At 36.3% G+C, this 19,043-nt stretch overlaps 1 protein-coding gene across 2 annotated transcripts; it reads left to right on the top strand.

Moving 5' to 3' along the window:
• Window positions 1-10,315: 10,315 nt before the first annotated feature.
• LOC113730615 (GRF1-interacting factor 1-like) lies at window positions 10,316-14,834 on the top strand. Of its 2 annotated transcripts, none has more exons than XM_027255417.2 (4): window positions 10,316-10,724; window positions 12,701-12,777; window positions 13,690-13,774; window positions 14,081-14,834. In XM_027255417.2, the coding sequence occupies exons 1-4, from the start codon at window positions 10,644-10,646 to the stop codon at window positions 14,516-14,518; spliced, it is 681 nt and encodes a 226-aa protein (XP_027111218.2). In that variant the 5' UTR covers window positions 10,316-10,643; the 3' UTR covers window positions 14,519-14,834. The 2 variants fall into 2 exon arrangements, with proteins under 2 accessions (XP_027111218.2, XP_027111217.2); XM_027255416.2 differs by having other exon boundaries at window positions 10,318-10,724; window positions 14,078-14,834.
• Window positions 14,835-19,043: the final 4,209 nt, after the last annotated feature.

Below are 19,043 nucleotides of genomic sequence, written 5' to 3'. Positions count from 1 at the left end.
AGTCTGATTTTGTTGCTAGACCGCCGTTGCTCTTTCCTTGGAAATGCTTTCCTCCTCTCCCATAGCCATAGTTTCTGTTCTTAATTTCTCTAATGCTTGCTTGTACAATTGTATAGCCTGCGATTCGGGCTAGACTCGTTCAATATCAAAATTACTACGCCGGGACCAAGTCCGTTATTAAGACAAGTCAAGGGTTTTTTTTTTTCTTTTAATTTGATTGATTTATTCGTTCTTTTTTGCGGCAAGAGATTTTGTCCAACATTGAATATTAGATTTATGCCATAGCTCATCCAATATGTTAATGAGGTTACCTACGGTTTAGGATTCTCATATTGCCAGTCGCGTCAGACATGCGAGGTCGACTTAACTATTGTGATCAAAACAAATATTGACTAGAAATTGGACCAGCTTCCAATTTTCCGCACACTTTTTTTTTTCTCACGTAGAGAAAACACCAAAGAGACTAGGAACATGCATATATATACATATATTATTTCAAGAACTGATTCTTGATGTTCTAACGTAATTCCCTTGATTGAGATCGACTCACAAAATGTCAACATTTACTTATTCAAGTGGTAGAAAATGGTGTCAGATGAATGGAAAAAAAATATTAAATAACTAATTTTTGCAAAAAAAGAAAAATAAAAATAATTTTTTTTTGCTCACATCATATCATAAATTAGATCACAAAATGAGCTGCGATATTAGTCTGAATTTTTTTTTTCTAAATAATCTAAACACAATACTATATTTTCCAATTACTAGTATATCCACCTCCAGGATTTGTATATGCCTGGATTCTAGGTTCAACAATTCAACAGTGGTGTTACCTGTGCTTGTGCCACCGTTTGAATTGCTTTTTTTTTTAAAGTTTTTGTAAAAAAAAAAAAAAGTACTGTAATAATTTAATGTATGTAAAATAAAAAGATGATTTAAAAATATATTCACATAAAATGTTAAGTTAGAAAATAGCAATCCAATGCGGCATGGATCCCGTGCATGTTTTAGCTCAAAGAACTGGGGCCTCTATAGATTTTTATCTTATTGTATTATTGCTTTCGAAAAGAGTGACAGCAGGCAAATAGTTATTTAATTTTCCTTAAAAAGGTCAAATACATGAAGTCGCTGTTACAAGAATGAGACTAATTCTCTTTTTTTTTTTTTTTTTGGGAAGCAAGAATGAGACTGATTCTAATGTTTTATAGAATAATGCACGACCTGACCGGGTTGATTTTCAAGTTCAAGCATATATTTATCGATCGCGTGTTTTCCAGTTTGGACCATATTACTTGTCAATCTTCAAAGCGCGGTTCGTCAGTCAACTCCCTGCACTTCACACCAAAGGCTTTTAACTTTGCATGAATGAATTCTCAATATCCATGTGTATATATATGTCCCTCGTACTCCTCTGATCGTCATTCATTCCAAGTCCCAAAACACATCCCAATCACTTGCTCTTTTCAGAAAATCCTAAACATTTCCTCTGACGACACGAGGAGATCGAATAGAAGATCATCATCAAGAGTAATCACAGCAGGAAAAAGACAGATTTCCTGGTTTTGCTCATCAGAATTAAAAGATGGCAGCTTCCCAACGTACTTTCTTCTCGAAGAAAACATGCATTTTCATGGGTGTAACGTTGTTCATTACACTAATCAGTTTTCAAGGAGTTGGAGCAATGAGGCCGCTACAGGGAGATTTGTGGTTCAAGAAAAACCTCATTATTCAATCTCTTCCCAAGGGTGGTCCTGTGGGCAATCCCAGTTCAAATCCTTGCACATTCATTCCCGGAACGAGCCACGGACGTTGTACTTTGGCTCAAAATGAAGTGAACTCTGGTGCCCATGCGGCCGGGAATGCACCCCAGGCCTTTCCAGAGGTCAAGGTTCAATCCGGAACAGCTTCCAAACAGCATGGTCCTGATCCTGACCATTCAAAGAAAGATCAATCGAGTTCTTGATCAGCTTTACCAATCATAAAGATATTTGACAATAACTTATTAAAAATATCATAGTAAATTTTGTAAAGACTCTCAAATGTAGATGCTGACGGACATGGTTACCAGTTTGGGCTCCAGACACTTTTCTTTTTTTAAAAAAAAAAAAAACTTGATTCATTTGTACTCGAGGAACAACCATCGATGATCCACAGGTGTGGTTGGGTTGGGTAACCTCAAGAGATAACCGTTACTTTCGCATTTTGTACTGATGTTTGATGCTGTATTACTCTTTTATAAACAAACTAAACAATTCGTTTAATTGTTTTATCCCTCTTTCAGTTTTAAATGTCATGAAGATGCATGATTTTCCCACATGTATCCATGTGTAGTTTATTTGCTTTCTTCCTTCCTTCTTCCCCCACAACTCCGCGACGTAATCTTCCCAGACATATTTGGAATAATCTTGGATCACTTTGCCCAGATATCTGGGACAAACTGCAAATAGGCACCCGTCACAAATTCAATTACTACTACTATTTGCAAACTGTTGATACATTATTATATATATGCAAATGGGAAGGAAGCCGCATTCAAGAAATAAATAATACCACACAGGAACACCTGATCTGGCGGTCAATTGCTTGCGTTGTTGCCTTCACTACTATTATACTCAAGGGTCCGTCTGATAGAGGCTCACCAAGTTTACCAACGTTTATTGTGTGTCGTGTTTTGACTGTACAATTTTCAAGCCCCAAAAAAGACTTGGTCCATCATCCATGTTCTTATTTGCTTTTCAAGCTTGATTAAGTAATTCACAAAATCATCTTGGACATAATAATCTCTTGTAAATATTTATTTATTTGCTTTTTAAAATCTAATATGGTTTTGCAAAAAAAAAAAAATTTCCTTTGCCAAAGCACAAGACTGGGAAGTTTGGAAATCAAAGGTGAAGACCAGAAAAAATGAGCAAGCAAAATTTGAACCACGATTTTACTCCAATCCTCACTGCATATGCTTTTGGTCCATGATGAATAGTACTCACCAAAATGAGGGGGAGTGGGAGAGTCAAAATGTATTAATTAGTGTCCTTGGCCCCAAGGGAAGTGTCCCTTTGTCAAGTCACATGGCAACAAGAAAAGAGAGAAAAAAAAATTTACAAGTACATATAATTGCAATTTACCAGGCAAAGCTGGGGGCAAAATGCCGTGCCTGTCTTACACGAAAATAGAAAGTTGTGCTACATGTGAATTTTGTCATAGTGCACGCACCCCTTTACTTAATATCCCACCAAAAACTCCCTTCCCTTGCCTTTGCTCGGTTGTCAAATTCCTCAATTCTTTTGGCACCCCCTTCAATGAAGTCAGGCCACAATTTTTGGACCCATTCTTCCTTCCCCATCACAATACTGTTCACATGATACCATCCTCGAAAGCAAGCAAGAAAAGGCTAGCTTGCCCTTTTGTTCTTCGGGCTCTCCATGCCATGACGAATTTAATTCACATTCTGATTAATTTCAAGGTGGGATCTTGCAAAATTTTAAGTCCGGGCGAGGAATATGTGTAGATTTGAATTTTTCTAATAAGTCTGCAGGAAAAGCAGCTAATCGTAAATGAGCATTGATGTGATGAGTGCGATGACGATTAGAATCTTTTATTTCTTGATTTTATACGCATCTAAGGAATGATAAGTTGGGTTTGGTGCAAGTTTAGTTCCTAAGAAAGAAACGTATTGAATAAATATAGGAAGTTAATGATAGATAGTAACGGTCATTGAAATTTCTGCAAGTAATTAACTTTTTTTTTTTCAAAATCTTCCAAATTTTGCAAGACACAGATTGCAAGGAAATTTTTCAATATTCTGAATAGGCAAACATGCATGAAAGAAAAAATAACTATTCCCTGCGAATAAACATTATTGAGGTTTTCATGCAGACGTAACTTTTGACTAACAGGAATTGCCTTAAACGTCAAGCTAAGACACTTGGCAAAAGTATGCTAAGAGTAGAGCTGGCAATTTGTCCCAAGTCCCAATGGGCTACCCATGCCCAAAGGAACTTTGGGCGGGATGGGTATTATAATTTGGTATTGGGTTTAAGTTGGGACACATCCCAACTATACCCATTAATGAATGGGAAAGGATGGGAAATACTTGGGTACCCATTGGGCTCAAATGGCAAGGGCTCCGTTTGGATTAGCTGTTTTTGGTAGGTGTTTTTGAAATATTTTATTGTAGCAGTGTATATGAAAAATTTTTACTATAAAATTTTTTTGAAATATTTGATATATTAATATGGATGGGATGTTTCTTGAGTTATTGTATATTACTGTAACATTGTATTTGAAAAACTTATTTTTTGAAAAAAAAGTCAATCCAAACGGAATCTTAGATTCAAAAATTATCTTTAACAATTTTTATAGTCATACCAGCGAATATAATCTAGTAGTCTTTCTAGTCATTATCCACAAGAATTTCCAGCATTTCAGTTAGTTTAGACCTGTCATCCTTGGACAATGATAAGGATAAATATTCAACATCCTAAGGACCTTGGCCATCTTGATATATGTTGGAATATGGCTGTATATCTATCTTTTCCTTTATTTGTTAATCCAATTTTTGGTGGGAATCTTGAGTATAAAGCACTTGCATGTTTATTTAATAAAACTAAAAGAAATTTAATAAATCAAAAATATTAAAATTATATAAAAATAAAAAATGAATTAAAGGAAAAAAAATATGTAGAAAATGGATTTGGGTATTGGGCGGGATCAATCTAAACCCATCCCAAAATGATCCCGCCCAAGTTAGTCCCAAAACACATATGGGTAAGGTTGGGCCCAAACCCATATGACTCGGTTCCATCTCAAACTCAAGCAAATCCCGCCCATCCCGCCCATTTTGCCACCTCTAGCTAAGAGCAATTAACCACGAGGACACGTTTCATCAGTAAACGTTCATATGGTTTACTACTGTACATAGCCCCGTATGAATTTCTGTGAGTAATTAATTGTTTTTTTTTTTTTCAAAATCCTGCAAGTTTTACAGGACACAAAATGCAAGGAAAATTTTCAACATTCCGGCTAACCAAACATACGTGGAAAAAAAATTAATAATAACTATTTTGACTGCGTACGTGAAAAAAAAAAAATAAAATTCTTCACTTTCTCGCACTCTTCCCTACAAACAAACAGTACTCTATCCAAAGGTTTTCCTGCAGACGTATCTTTTGACTGCCAAGCTAAGGCACTTGGCAAAAGTATGCTAAGAGCAATTAAGCACGAAGGCATGTTTAATTGTTGGTCAAAAAAAAATTTGCACCTTTAATCCTTTTTTTCGGATACGATAGAATCAATTTTAAACATATTCCTACTCTATACTAGGGGAAGGGATATCTAAAGAGATCCAAGAAAAATTCGAAAGGAATTAAACTACCACCATTTCATACGGATGCCTACGCACACGCTGGTAAACTTTTTCTAGAAAAGTCTGAATTTTTTAGAATGCAAGTCAAGAGATTTGATCCCTTAACCTACACAAAAAAATAGAGTTTTGAAACTCTTTTGTTTAATTTGGTTTACTAGTACATAGCTCACTATAAATTACACTAAATTCTGTCTTCATGCGGACATGCCAATCACATTCAATTAGAGAGTAAAAGAAGAGAAAAACAAATGAGAATCTCTCTGTGTCTTCTCTAACGGACCTATTTCTCGTTCTTTGAGGTATCTTAGTTCAAGTTTACTGAGCCTAATTTGATATCAAGTGGGTAATTTGTCCGGTCAGATACAATTAATCAAGTTATTCAATTCCAGTCTATACATGCAAACTACTGTTGAGTACGTCATAGCTGTGCTAGAAGATAGGGTTACTTATTTCTCCTCTTGATTTTTTTTACTAAAAAAAAGTTTGAATTAGTTTTGGTTCAATTACAGGCACTCCTTAAGACATACTTTGTGACTAATTGCTTATGGAGATTCTTACAAATCAGATTATTTGTGAGAATTCTTACAAATTCTTCACCGATAGCACTTTCATAAAAAAAACATACAATCATTTAAATGGCCTTATTAACAAATCAATTATACACGTTGACCAAAAAAAAATCAATTATACATGATTAACAGACTCACTAAAAAAGAGAAAATGAAATAACAAAAAATTAAAAGAACTCAAAAAAGAAATTGAAATAATAAAAGAAAAATAGTACAAGCAAAAGTGTAGTGATAAAAAAAGGGTCGGAACATGGTAGAATAGAGACTCCATAATTACTGCCTCCACGGGTAGCTCGGACGGTGCGCTCCCCCTCTTTATGGTATGGCTACTTACCTGGCAACCAAAGTTCGAGTCTCGTTGTTTACGCCTTTAGCGAGGAGTGGGGCCTCCTCCCCCGAAGCGCAGGGGGATTAGTCGGACCCGTAAGGATTGACCCGGACACCTCCTGCGTCAGAAAAAAAAAAAAAAAAGAGACTTCATAGTTACTAGTGCCAATTAAGAGTGCATTTTATGCGCTGAGATTATATATGTAAAGATTAATATACAAATGTATGGATTCGAAAAGTAAATAAATGTGTTCGGATAATAGATTATTTGAGATAATTTTTTGAAAAAAAAAAAATTACTGTAACATATTTTTGATGTGACGTATGTGAAATAAAATGATAATTAAAAAAATATGTTAATGATGCAAATAAATAAAAATCAACAAACAAACTAGAAATTTTGGGAGTTTTGCTTAAAAATGTTAAAAGCAATAAGTTCGAAAAACAATCAATTTATATCAAGAATTGAGTTATCCATATCCACTGATAACAAGTAAAGGCCTCATCCCTTGCGGCACTCGTCACATTTGTACAACGTTTTGATGATTTGATTCGAATATTAGTAAAGAGTTATTGACCCAGCCAGATTCCCTCCAATAGTTTGTAGAATCCAAACAAAGGGTTCTGTTGTACTGTTGAAAAAGGTTGAAGAAATACCACCCAACTTCCCAGCAACGGCATGTTCTTGAGTTTGACCAACCCCATTGACCAACTCATCAGTTCCAGAATTTCCCTCTACAAGCCCTAAAAGGTTAGGGATGAGTCGAGCTGTCGAAAGCGGGTTTTAAGTAGTTTGCTTTTTCGGTGACAATGGCTCGTTGTCTGAAGGTGTAGCAGTTTCAGAGTCGTACCTTCTGCAAGCTGCTCATGCAGGACTACTGGGACTAGGACTAGTACTACTAGCCTAGGACCAGCGCAGCGATTTATAGGCAAATACCCCATTGCCCATTGCTCCTCCCTTGGCTATTTGCAAGCTTGAGTTTCCCAGGCATGTGAACCTTTTTTTTTTTTAATAAATTTTCATTATCAGCATCTGATTTGAAATGAAGGGCTGCGACTGGGGTCTGTTTGAATAGGAGGTTATTTAGGAAAAAAATTGAAAATAACACTTTATATAATATGATGTATGTGAGATAAAAAATAATTATAAAATACATTGCATGATGTAACTAAAACATTTACAATCCAAACCTAGATTTATGTGTTTGGATAGCAGGTTATTTGAAAATTTTACTTGGAATAAAATTATAGTAGTACTTTTAGAGTGATATAATATGCGAGATAAAAAGACTGTTGACAGTATAAAAAGTTGATTGAAAGATATGTTGATGATGCAGTTAAATAATAAATAAATAAATTAAATTCAAATAAACCCATTTGATGTGTTTAAATAGCCATTATTTGCAAATGTTATTTTGCTTATCTTATAAATACATTTTACAACTTCCTTTTTTGATCTTTATAGTCACTTTTTTTATCTCTCACACATTATATCATAAAAAAATACTATATTACTTATTTTAAATAATATTTTATTTAAACATACTCAATGTGTATATACTAACATTTATTGGATGCATGACTCTTAATTTCTATTTAAATTTAAATTTTATCTTTTTTGTCGATTCCAAAGAGATAGTCAAAACCAAAGTGGGTTGAATTGCTACTGAACCAGCCGAATGCCATTGTACACGCAGTTAAAATTTTTAAGAAAACCTGGATAAGATTGCAAATCGAGAGATCAACTCTCTCTCGACCTACGTCCAATGAAATCTTTAAATATCGCCTTGGTGGCCAACTCAAACTAAGTTGACTTGTTTTAAATTTAAAATTTATTTATTTTTCACATATGGCAAGTATCAAAAGACATTAACATATATATTACAGTGTATATAAGTTTAATCTTATTTATTATATTAATATGGATGTGGTGCAAAAATGCAATAGAGTTTAGTAATTGCAAAGGCTCTATTAAAAGGTCAGAAATAAACCCGTAATCGTAAAATCGAGTAAATCTTGACCACAACATAATAAATTCAGATATTTGCCCCTCTGGCTTTGTTTGAATTTACCTTTTTTTTCCTACAAACTAAATAGTTTGAAAAGAAGCACCGGAAGGCGTGGAATGTACACAGTAGTACTAGATTTCTTATTGACCCGGGCACGGCTGCACAAGAGCTCGGCAAAGTCAGATCATATCCATTCATATTTAATACTCCGGTTTGCGCCTAAAAGAGCTTGACCGATGCTCTCTCCCTCAGGCTCGGATTATAGATCACGCATGACTTGAGAAATCGTGAGAAAATCGGGTTTGTTTGGACATCTGATTATTTTCTCAAATATATTTATTTACATTATCATTATAATTTTTAATATATTTTTTTATTTTTTTAATTATTTTTTTATCTCACATACATCACAACATAAAAAGTACTATAGTAAAAATATTTCAAATAACTTACGGTCCAAACTAACCTCCTGTCCAGTTACGGTCGGATTCTCCAAATAGGAGTCCAAATTGGATTTGCGTTCAGCTGATTGAACTTTATTTACAGCACACTGATGACCGGTCAAGCAATAATAGCCCGACGCTATATCCATCCTAAATTGTACTAATCGGGTCTGAATTTGAAAGTGACTGTTCCCGACCGAATCCGAGTATCCGACCCTTCACAGGCCTCGTAAAAGTCTCAGCAGCAACTCGTACAAAGCCCTCTTTAACACTGCTTTGAATTCCGCGACGCGTCGAATACCTAAACCCCAGGCACAGCTGAGGAGCGTGGGGTTCCAACCGGGCAATGAAACAGCCAAAATAATCGGCGCGTGGGGGTAACGGGGGAACCTGACGGGTTTATGGAGGCCTCGAATATCTCAAAACAAATCCCGGACGTCATCACCTAAGTAAGTGACCAATCAGAGTTGGACCGAGCGTGGCCCAAAGACCAACAGGCATTGTCTTGCATGGTTATATGTGTACAATTTTAGATTCACCTTTTTTTTTTTTTTTTTTTTATCATCATCTCATCACGTGACCTACTTTTTCTAGACTTGATTGTGTGTGTGTTTTTATAGAAAACACCGCACCAAACCCCTCCAAAAGTGAGTCACCTTTTCATTCCATTCCCTTTTTTTTTTTTGTTTTTTACTTTTCTCCATTTTCCCCTCTTATTAATGGTGTAATTTTTTTTAAAATTAAAATGCTTTCAAATTTGTGGCAGTAGCTCATCTTAGCTACAAAGGCTTCACAAACATTTACTAAATATTTGGCAAATCTTAATTGGGATCTTGTGTAGGATTTTATTTTGAGGCGAATTAGCAGCTATCAATAATTGCAGCATTTGGATTGTAATTTTTAGAAATTTTTATAAAAAAAAATGTACTGTAATCAATGTTTCACGTGAAAAATCACAATAAAAAATGATATTTTTGATAGCTCCCACACAATATTAGAAAAAGCCAAAATAAGTACTAAAAAGGTACAGTTTAGAAATCATTTATTTTTGAATATTAAGTGTCCGCGCAGCAAGAGCGGATTGAATTTAGGTATTGCAGAATTGGGCACTATCATAGGGATTGCTCCTTTTTCTTAATCAAAATATTTACTTAGCATTTCCTAATATACGATATACATATATATTTGCATAAAAGATTATTTAGGAAAAATGATTTAGAATAATATTATAATATTTTTTGTGATTAAAAATTATGTTTATGATATAAACTGAATAATATTTAAAAAGTTTTTCTGTAATTATGTATTTTTCTTAAAAAACTTTCAAAAACTCGAATCCAAGTACAAAAGCTGAAAGCCAAATGATTTAAGATGCACCGCTTAAACCGGGTCCAGATATTATCACAAATTGACTTGATATACATGTTTGAATTTGCATACTATAATGTGTCTGACAAATGTGAAAAAAAAAAAGAAAAAGAAATTTTTTTTCAGGATTTCCTCTTTCACGAAGTGGCACGGTGAGTGAGTGAGTGAGAAGAGTAGACTGCAATTATCACCGCTGGGCATTCGGCAGTACAGATAGAATTTGCCCTTTTGTTACTGTTTGGTGTCCATTTTAGTGTGTAAACTCTTAAGTCTGAAGAGTGTTTGCACTGTGCAACTCAAGTGAAGTTGTGAACAGATAAACCGCAAAGAGGAGGGGTGGGGGGCCATATTTCTTCTGCATTGCTGCCCTCTTCTCAGTTTTCCTATACAGTGAAAAAGATACTTCTTGCTTGCTTCATATGTGCATAAATAAACAGAAACACGTATAGAGAGAGAGAGAGAGAGACATACAAACAACTCACAAGTGTGTGTTGTGTGTGGTGTGTGGTGCGTATTGTGTGTTGTGTGTTGTGTGTGTGGTTGGGTGGTAGTATATAAGAAAGAAATGCAGCAGCACCTGATGCAGATGCAGCCCATGATGGCAGCCTACTATCCAAGCAACGTTACTACTGATCATATTCAGCAGGTCCTCCATTTCTCTTCTCTTCTTCTCCTCTCTGCCTATCTGCCCTTTACTCTCTGTCTTTTTGCTTCTCTGCTGGCTGCTGCAGCTGCAGCTGTTTCTCATTCAGTTGGCCTTTCTGCCATTTGACCTACTTTGCGCTCAGTTCGTGTTACTCTTCTCCTGGTTTATGCTTTTAGTGGATATCTACTTTCTGGAAATAACTGTTTCACTTGTTTGATAGGTTCTGCTATATATAGTATCTGCCTTCACTTTTTAATAGGATTTTTGGGTTGTGTCTGATTCTTAATTCTTGGATACCAAACCATTCATTCTTCATTTCTTGTTTATTTGAGTTGACAGCGTGGTCCTTAGGCTGTTGGTATCATTTCCTTCTCTAATCAGTCCTTAGAGGAGGTACTTTATGGGGGTGGTTGTGCTCATCACCTGTTTTTGTGTGCTTAGATACTATTTTCTTTAAAGACACCATACAGAAGTCTACAAGAATGTCTTTTCTTTCTGTTGCCTACATATTTCTTATTTTCCATTTATTCAGCTAAAGATAGAGCTTTCAACTTGGCTTCCTCCTGTTCTTTAGCCTGTTGTCTTCTGTCTCTCTATATTATATAGTGTTATTATAGTGAAGAGTTTTGAGATATTCTTCGGGCCGGCATGATGTTAGGTTACTATCGACATAAAACCCCCTTCATCACCTGGTCTTTCTTTGGCTTGTACGGTTCTTCAAAAAGCTATTTTTGTTATCTTTGTAGTTGTTTCTATGACTTGAAGAGATTGTGTTTTCGTCCTCCCGCTGTTGTAAGTCTGGGTCAGGATTTTGCCACTGCTTTTCATATGGATGGATAATGTGGCTTTAGTTATCTTGTTACACCCCCCCCCCCCCCCCCAAAAAAAAACCAAAAGTTCTCCCTCAGAAAAATGGTCCATAAAAGGACTAGCAATTCATCTGCTCAGGATGTATCATTTTTCACCACCTTGTGTTGTTTGTTTTTCGATTTATGCATGTATTTCTTATTTTATTCAAAAGAAATATCTTGCGTAAGGTGGTGAACCAAGAGCCTCCTTTAATTTTGCATTGTTGGACACCGTGCTGCAGCTTTCGTCTTGGCAAAAGCTTATGTTCTTATATGGCACAAATCCCTGCATGTGCATTTGGCAGTTGATGCCACGACTACCTCAAGATAGGATTCAAATCATACCGAGGGATATTTGAATAGTTAAATAGTGCATAAAGATCATCTCTGACACTCGAGAACAAAATTGAGACTTGTTTGAAATGGCTACATTAACAAATCTTCCTTGTTAAATGTGACTACTATTCATATACTCGGCATATATGATAATGTTTACGCCATGACTTGCTTATGGCGACAATCGATCTGGCTAAAGGCTAATCAACTAAACTTTAAGGACATGATTCTCATTTTCGTATGTGTGAAATACCCCCTCAATTCCTTTTGCATCTCGAGGAAACTTCACTTTCTTATTTTCTGAGAGTATGTTACTTCCATGTGGAACATGAGATCTGAGAACTTTGGCTTAAATCAATGAAATCATGTAGCTATCGGAGCTTCACTGAGAAACCTTTTACCCTACTGGGTACTTAAGTGGTGCATATCACATGCTTTCTACTAAGCTACAATCAACCAAGAATTTGGCCCGACTTGTAGTCGTCTGCTTTGTGGTACGTGTTTTTCCATTCACTTTACCTATGTTAAACTTCGCTAAAATGATCGTAGTAGGTAAGTTAGAGTCTCATAGTAAGTGTTTCATATGCCACTGAATGGGAAAGGGTTTCAGCATATAAAAAATGGATGTAGCCAGATGCAACGGTTCTGTGTGGTTGTACTTTTATGGTTGAAGTATGGAGCAAAGTGATTCTTGAACTTCGCTGCGTTCCTAGTTTTCTAGTATAGAAATTGTATCAACTATTTTGTTCCCTCTCTTACTTGATTTTCTTGTCGTTTTTGTGTAATTCGCAGTTTTTGGATGAGAACAAATCCTTAATCCTGAAGATTGTTGAGAGTCAAAACTCAGGAAAACTGAGCGAGTGCGCAGAGTGAGTAAAAAGTTTTAGCTTGTTATCATCTGACTAGTTTAAGAATTCACCAGCATCAAGAATAACTTACTTCTATTCTACCATGTCCTGAAAATATTTGCAGTATAACTGTACATCTGAATTCAATCGTTATATGTTACGTCTTTCATCTAATTTGAGGTTGATGACAGCTGAAGATGAGATAATGTAACATTGGTGGGCTTTCCTAGCTTTTGTAAACGAATAAAAAGGGAGAATAGGATAGAAAATAAGAAGATGATGGTTGTTTGGTAGTTATACCCATTAATCTCTTTCTTTAGGTTATACTTGTCTGTCTAGGAGACAAAAAGATCTTTGGCTTACAGTTGTCTGTATGGTATGGGGGAGAAATAAAAAGATCTCCCCAGCTCACACTTTTCTTTCTTTGGCTCATTCTTAAATAAAGCGATTTAGCTGAATTATTGCAGTCTCTTATGGAAAACATTCTATAATCTTGACTTTTGAATTTGAACCGTGACTTATTGCTTGATTTGGCATCAACTTCCTTACAAGCTTAACCTGTTTTTTTTTTTTTTTTAAGAAAAGTAGTGTGCTGTTGTAAAATTCTCCTTCATGCTGTGTCGCTTGTAATTTTGCTTGGTTTTGGGAGAAAAAACTTGCGGGTTTGTAGGGGAAAATTGGTTTTTTTTTTCAAGCATTAGAAATCATGCTACACAGAATAATTAAATTTTCCTTCATTGGTGCTTTACATTCAAATTTGTTGTTGTTACTAGTTATTTAGAGCAAATGACTTACTTTTAGTTTGCATCCTCAAGCGCATGCCATTGATACGGCACCACATGGTATAAAACTTGAGGCTTGATCACTTCCAACCTTCTCCGTCATCAGGAAAGATTTTTATGCGGCAGATAACTAATTCTTTTAGTGGTACAGGAACCAAGCAAAGCTACAGAGAAATCTAATGTACCTTGCTGCTATTGCTGATTCACAACCTCAACCTCCAGCCATGCATTCTCAGGTACTAACCTCGCAAATCGAAATCTTTGGCAGCAAGTAACCCTGCGAACTAAGAACATGCACCTAGTCATGATCACTTGCGTGATATGAATGTTACTTATGTGCAGTGCTTATTGCCTTGAAAATTTTTGTATGTGTTGGCCCTGGATTTAATGATGCTCGTGACATTTCATTTGTTTATACAACAAGTCTTTGGTTTTTTGGGAGCTTTGATGTCATGGAGTCTAGTTCTTGAATTTGGAATGCTAATTCAGTTCCGGAGTTGTTTTCATTGATATATGGTTCCCCTTTTCTTTGTTTCCAGCAGTTCCCTCCCGTTGGCATTGTGCAGCCTGGCCCACACTACCTACAGCACCAACAAGCTCAACAGATGACGCCACAATCACTGATGGCAGCACGTTCCTCCATGCTGTATGGCCAACAGCCATTTTCTGCACTGCAACAGCAGCAAGCTTTGCACAGCCAGCTTGGGATGAGTCCTGGAGGAAGCAGCGGAATTCACATTCTGCAAGGCGAGGCGCATGGTGCCGGAAGCAGTGGCGTTCTTGGAGGTGGAGGCTTTCCTGACTTTGGTCGTGGCACAGCCGGGGAGGGCTTGCAAGTGGCTGCAAGGGGAATGAGTAGTGGAAGCAAGCATGATTTGGGAGGTGCTATGTCTGCTGAGGGGAGAGGTGGCAGCTCAGGAGGCCACAATGGTGATGCGAGCGAGACTCTTTACTTGAAATCAGCTGATGATGGAAATTAAGCTAAAAGATGGGTAGACCTACTTGGGCGTAACACCTGGACCTAGGAACTTTTAGACAGGTGTTCAATGGTGAAAAGAACTAGTCAAGTGACCTAGTTGTAATTTGGTACGAAACATGAGGTTGTAACTGTCAAGCCTTTGATTATCACCAATTTAAGAAATGAGGCTTTGCATCTTGTGTTAGTGTAATATGTAAATTGTTTAGTGTCATTTGTCGTGTAGTACTTTATTTTGCCTGCGAAATCTTTTAGCAGAAGCTTTGTTTAATAGCAGCCAGTAATATAGTATAGATCATTACTCTCTTGAATTCTGCTTATGGTATGGTCTCTTACTTCAAGTACGTATCTGGCGTGGCCTTTACAGGAATTGTACTGCCCAATTTGTGGGGTGTGTGAAGCTGTGAAATTTTATCGCTAGTTTGAAGTTGGTTCTGATCCTATTAGTGATTCAATTATTGCTATGTAGCAGATTCAGATGTATGGCTAAGTGGATCAACGGGTGCATTGTGATTTAGAAGTGTTAGGATCCTACCCACAGTTAATTTGCTGGTCCAATCTGAGTACAGCTGAAGCACACCCAACAAAACTGTTGTGCTGAACTCTCGGGGAACCTGCAGTTCACGTTGGGGATGCAATAGATTTCGATGGAACGCCTTGTTCTCGAATCTCAGTGCAATGTACCGCACGTCATAATCCTTGAATTCAGTTCTTAATCACTAGGACGTCAACATACAGCTTCTTTCTTTAGAAACATCGAGGAAATTGGACAGACGTGCAGAAAATTTATTAGCAGAATTCAATCATGAAATTTTGAGAGATGATACTGGCCGCAATTATCCGTGGGTGCATATTGTTTTCGTGTCCGGGAGGATAGAGCACTCAGCAGCAGATGGGAACAAGTGGGGCACAGTTTTATCGGGCATGTGTTTGACTAGCATCCTCTGAACGAGGAGGAAAGAGGCGAGCTTCAATATAAGCCATACATTATTGTCTATTCCACAGTCTACCATATACAGTTGGTCTTGATGCATGATGTTTACTTGGGAAACTTCGAACTACTAGGAGTTTGTATTTACGTTCAAGGGTCAAGCAGCCAGTTGACAAACCGAAATGTAATCAGCCGAACATGAAGGTCGTTACTTCGAGGGGAGTTCATTTGCCGATTTGTGAGGGAAAGCGATCTTTATGAATTGGCTGCCTTGTTTTTCAAAGACAGGACAGGTGTTTTAAATACAATGCTGCGTTAAAATACTCTTAACAAATATTGTGAAAACACTCAAAAATACTTCAAATATAACAATCTCGAATACACCTAATAAAAATAAATTTTACCATCTCTGTTTTTTTTTTTTTTCACCACCACCCGTCTCCGCCTCCTCTCTCCTCCCTCTACCTTTTTTTCTTCCTCCTTCCTAAAATATTTCAATAAAATTTTAAATATACATTTTTCAAAAAAATCATGTATAGTAAAAAGTTGTTGAAATATAATATTACAGTATGTCGATAAAATCATATTACAGTATGTCGATAAAATCATGTAGAGTAATATTTCAAGAAATAGCTATCATAACAATTTCACCCAACAGAAACTGAATATTAATGTGTTCCAGTAGTATGTCGATAGAGTAGAAATTTGTTCGCTTACCCACCTCCCAAAAAAAAAAAAAAAAATCACTATTCACTCTAGCCAAAATGGGTGGTGGATCACTTGGTTAAACTATGAGCTTTGATTTAGATGTACTTGTGATTAAAAGGGAGCTTAGACGATATGAGCACGTGTTAGGCGGATTTTGGGCAATGTGATTTGGAATTCTAGAAAATCTAATCTTCATATGACCTGAGGAAAATTCTACTAATAATATTCTGACCTCTTAATTCTACATGGACGGATGAATGACGCCGGCGTCTGGGCAGATGCAATTCACATGTGGGGATATATATACGTGCCTAACACAATCGCAGTCAAAATGAATCCAGATCATCATACAGCTGTCTAGTTTAGTTTATTTGTCAGTTTTCCGTCGCTAATCACTAGTTTTCCACCTCGAAAATTACTCTCGTGTCAGTTTCCCTATGTGACTACGTGAGTTGTGGGACATAATTAGCACTTTTGACTATCCATGTATTAAGCCTGTTTGATTTTAATGTTCGAGAGAGATGAAAAGATGATTAAAAAATATACTCCCTCCATCCCACTTTGATAGTCCTGTATTTCTTTTTCATTTGTCTCAAATTATAGTCTACTTTACAATTGAAGAATGTAGTTGTATTTTAATTTTCCTAAAATACCTTTATTCAATGTAAGTAGTTGTTACTATAAACCTACCTCATTTGATGAGAGTTGATTCTTTTTTTACCATCAATTCAAGTTCCCATAAAATTGTACCATATTTAATGTGAGGGTATTTTAGAAAAATAGCAATCTAAATTTACTTTTTCAATAAAATTAACTATTTTTTCTTAAACTGTGTGAAAAAAAAAAACAGGACTATCAAAGTGGGACGGAGGGAGTATTTATTTTTAAAAAAATTACAATCCACACAAAGGTTATTATTAAATTCTTTTATCCCATTCTAAGGTCCCAATAGTTTTCCTCTTCCAATCCTGTACTTTTTATTGGCGGCGGGAGACTGAAACCTTTAAAAAAAAAAAAAAAAAAAAAAGGCGACTGGAAGTGGGGAGATGTGTGCCCAAAACACTAGCACATTAATTTGGGATGATGGATCACTCCACTCGAGAGGGCAAACCCGTATATCTTGCAAAGAGAACCCTGAATGAATGTCAAGTTAATCGTCCTCTCCCAGTCTAGCCCGGATCATGAAGAGTTAAATCTGGGAGAAGAAGACCTCGCTGCATGATCTTGACAAGACCGGCAAAAATGTATGCTAAACCAGCCTCAATTAACTCTAAAAAGAACGAGTGGATAATACTACTACATAATTATACTGATGAAGCTTGATCATAGTTCAGAAAGTAAAAAGCTACAAAGTACAAGCTAATAACTTACAGCCATGATAGATGATACCACCACTAAACAGTCAGTAGTAACAATCCTTATCCATATGGAAAACCACATCCCGATAAGCTCTCAGAAAAGTTCCAGAATACGTTTTCTTCATGCTGATTGCTTTCCATGGTGCTTGAGCCCTGAAATTGTTCAACTCCATGGCCGAGCTTCGCATTCGTTACACCATAATAATAGGGCCCCTGGTTGGGTACACTCATATGTGCTCTGCTTCCAGCAGCTGCAGGACTACTGCCGTGGTCGTGATGCTCATCACTAGAATCTTTGCCCGTGAGTTCTTGAACAATTGCTTTGAACTCTGCAGCATTTTTAGCATTGACCAATACTGGGCTCGATATGTACTTCACCTTCATTGGCTCTTTACTCTCTTTAGATGTTTTCTTCCCCTGCATCCGCTGCTGATCAAGATTCCTGTAACTACTCGGACTCCCTGTGTCCATTTCTGAAGAAGAAGTAGGGTGATCTGCTACTGCTGCCGAGCCCTTCTTGCATATTTATACGTGGGAAATCTTTTATGCATTAATCTGGATGGACAGAGAAATTTCCTAGAATCAACAGGCATGAAGAGAGAAGGATACATAATATTGAGTGACAAAAGTGCTCTGGGGCCGGAGGGAAACAGAGGGAGTTGTTGAATGTTGCATGACCCTGCAAAGTACAGCTCTACAGCGACATGATACCAAATTTCTACACCGTGTAACCTAGAAAATCCAGCGCCTTTCCTTTCTAGAAAAAGGTTTACAATTTGTCCACCAATAGAAGTTTCTTTATTCACTAATACAATAGATTTGAGTGACTAAATGGTAGGATTATTATTATTATTATTATTATTTTTTGACTGGCAGGATTAAATTATTACTGCGTGAAATTTGTTTCGAGTATACAATAATGATTTACTATCCGTTTGACATTAGAAAAGATGACGACATAAAAGGAAACCTATTACCGCTCTCCGCGTGGAAATAACTTGATTTATCATTCAACTCAGCGTCTCATGAGCATCTAGAAAACGCTATTTTGCTCGTCTAGATAAACGCCCTTTTCATATTCTTGGGAGATTGGGATAGATCATAAATATGGATGTGGTCTTTCAGAACTTTCATTTTGTTTTGTGGGGAAAGAATAGACGTAGGGTTATTTTATCTAATCATTGAGAGGATATTGGAAGCATGTAACCTTTCTTTTCCCTCTTCTTGTTAATTTGTTAAAGAGTAATTTCACAAATCTCTTCTGAGATTTCTCCCCCAAATGATCTTCTTGCGATTTTCAAAATCTCACTTATACCCCTTGTCAATTCCACAAGACTGTATGTCGCTATCAAAAATTACAAATTAACAATAATATTATCCTTGCAATCTTAATAACTCATTGATCAAAAAATCTAATATTTTTAAACCAATAAATCTAATGTAAAAAAAGTCATATTCAACACTTTTATCATACTATAAAAATTATAGATCGATACATTTAAAAACTTTGATCATATTTTAGAAAAACGTAG

The sequence above is a fragment of the Coffea arabica genome, chromosome 2e (genome assembly GCF_036785885.1).
Source record: "Coffea arabica cultivar ET-39 chromosome 2e, Coffea Arabica ET-39 HiFi, whole genome shotgun sequence".
In the NCBI taxonomy this organism is placed as follows: Eukaryota; Viridiplantae; Streptophyta; class Magnoliopsida; order Gentianales; family Rubiaceae; genus Coffea; species Coffea arabica.
The sequence above is the reverse complement of the archived record's forward strand: the minus strand, read 5'-3'. Positions and strand labels throughout refer to the sequence as shown.

What these genes read in the sequence shown, in the direction of transcription:
- LOC113730615 (XM_027255416.2), top strand. Translation starts at nt 10,644, where the DNA reads ATGCAGCAGCACCTGATGCAGATGCAGCCCATGATGGCAGCCTACTAT. An exon ending in CTACTGATCATATTCAGCAG is followed by an intron (nt 10,725 to 12,700) that starts GTCCTCCATTTC and finishes TGTAATTCGCAG; the next exon opens with TTTTTGGATGAGAACAAATC. An exon ending in CTCCAGCCATGCATTCTCAG is followed by an intron (nt 13,775 to 14,077) that starts GTACTAACCTCG and finishes CTTTGTTTCCAG; the next exon opens with CAGTTCCCTCCCGTTGGCAT.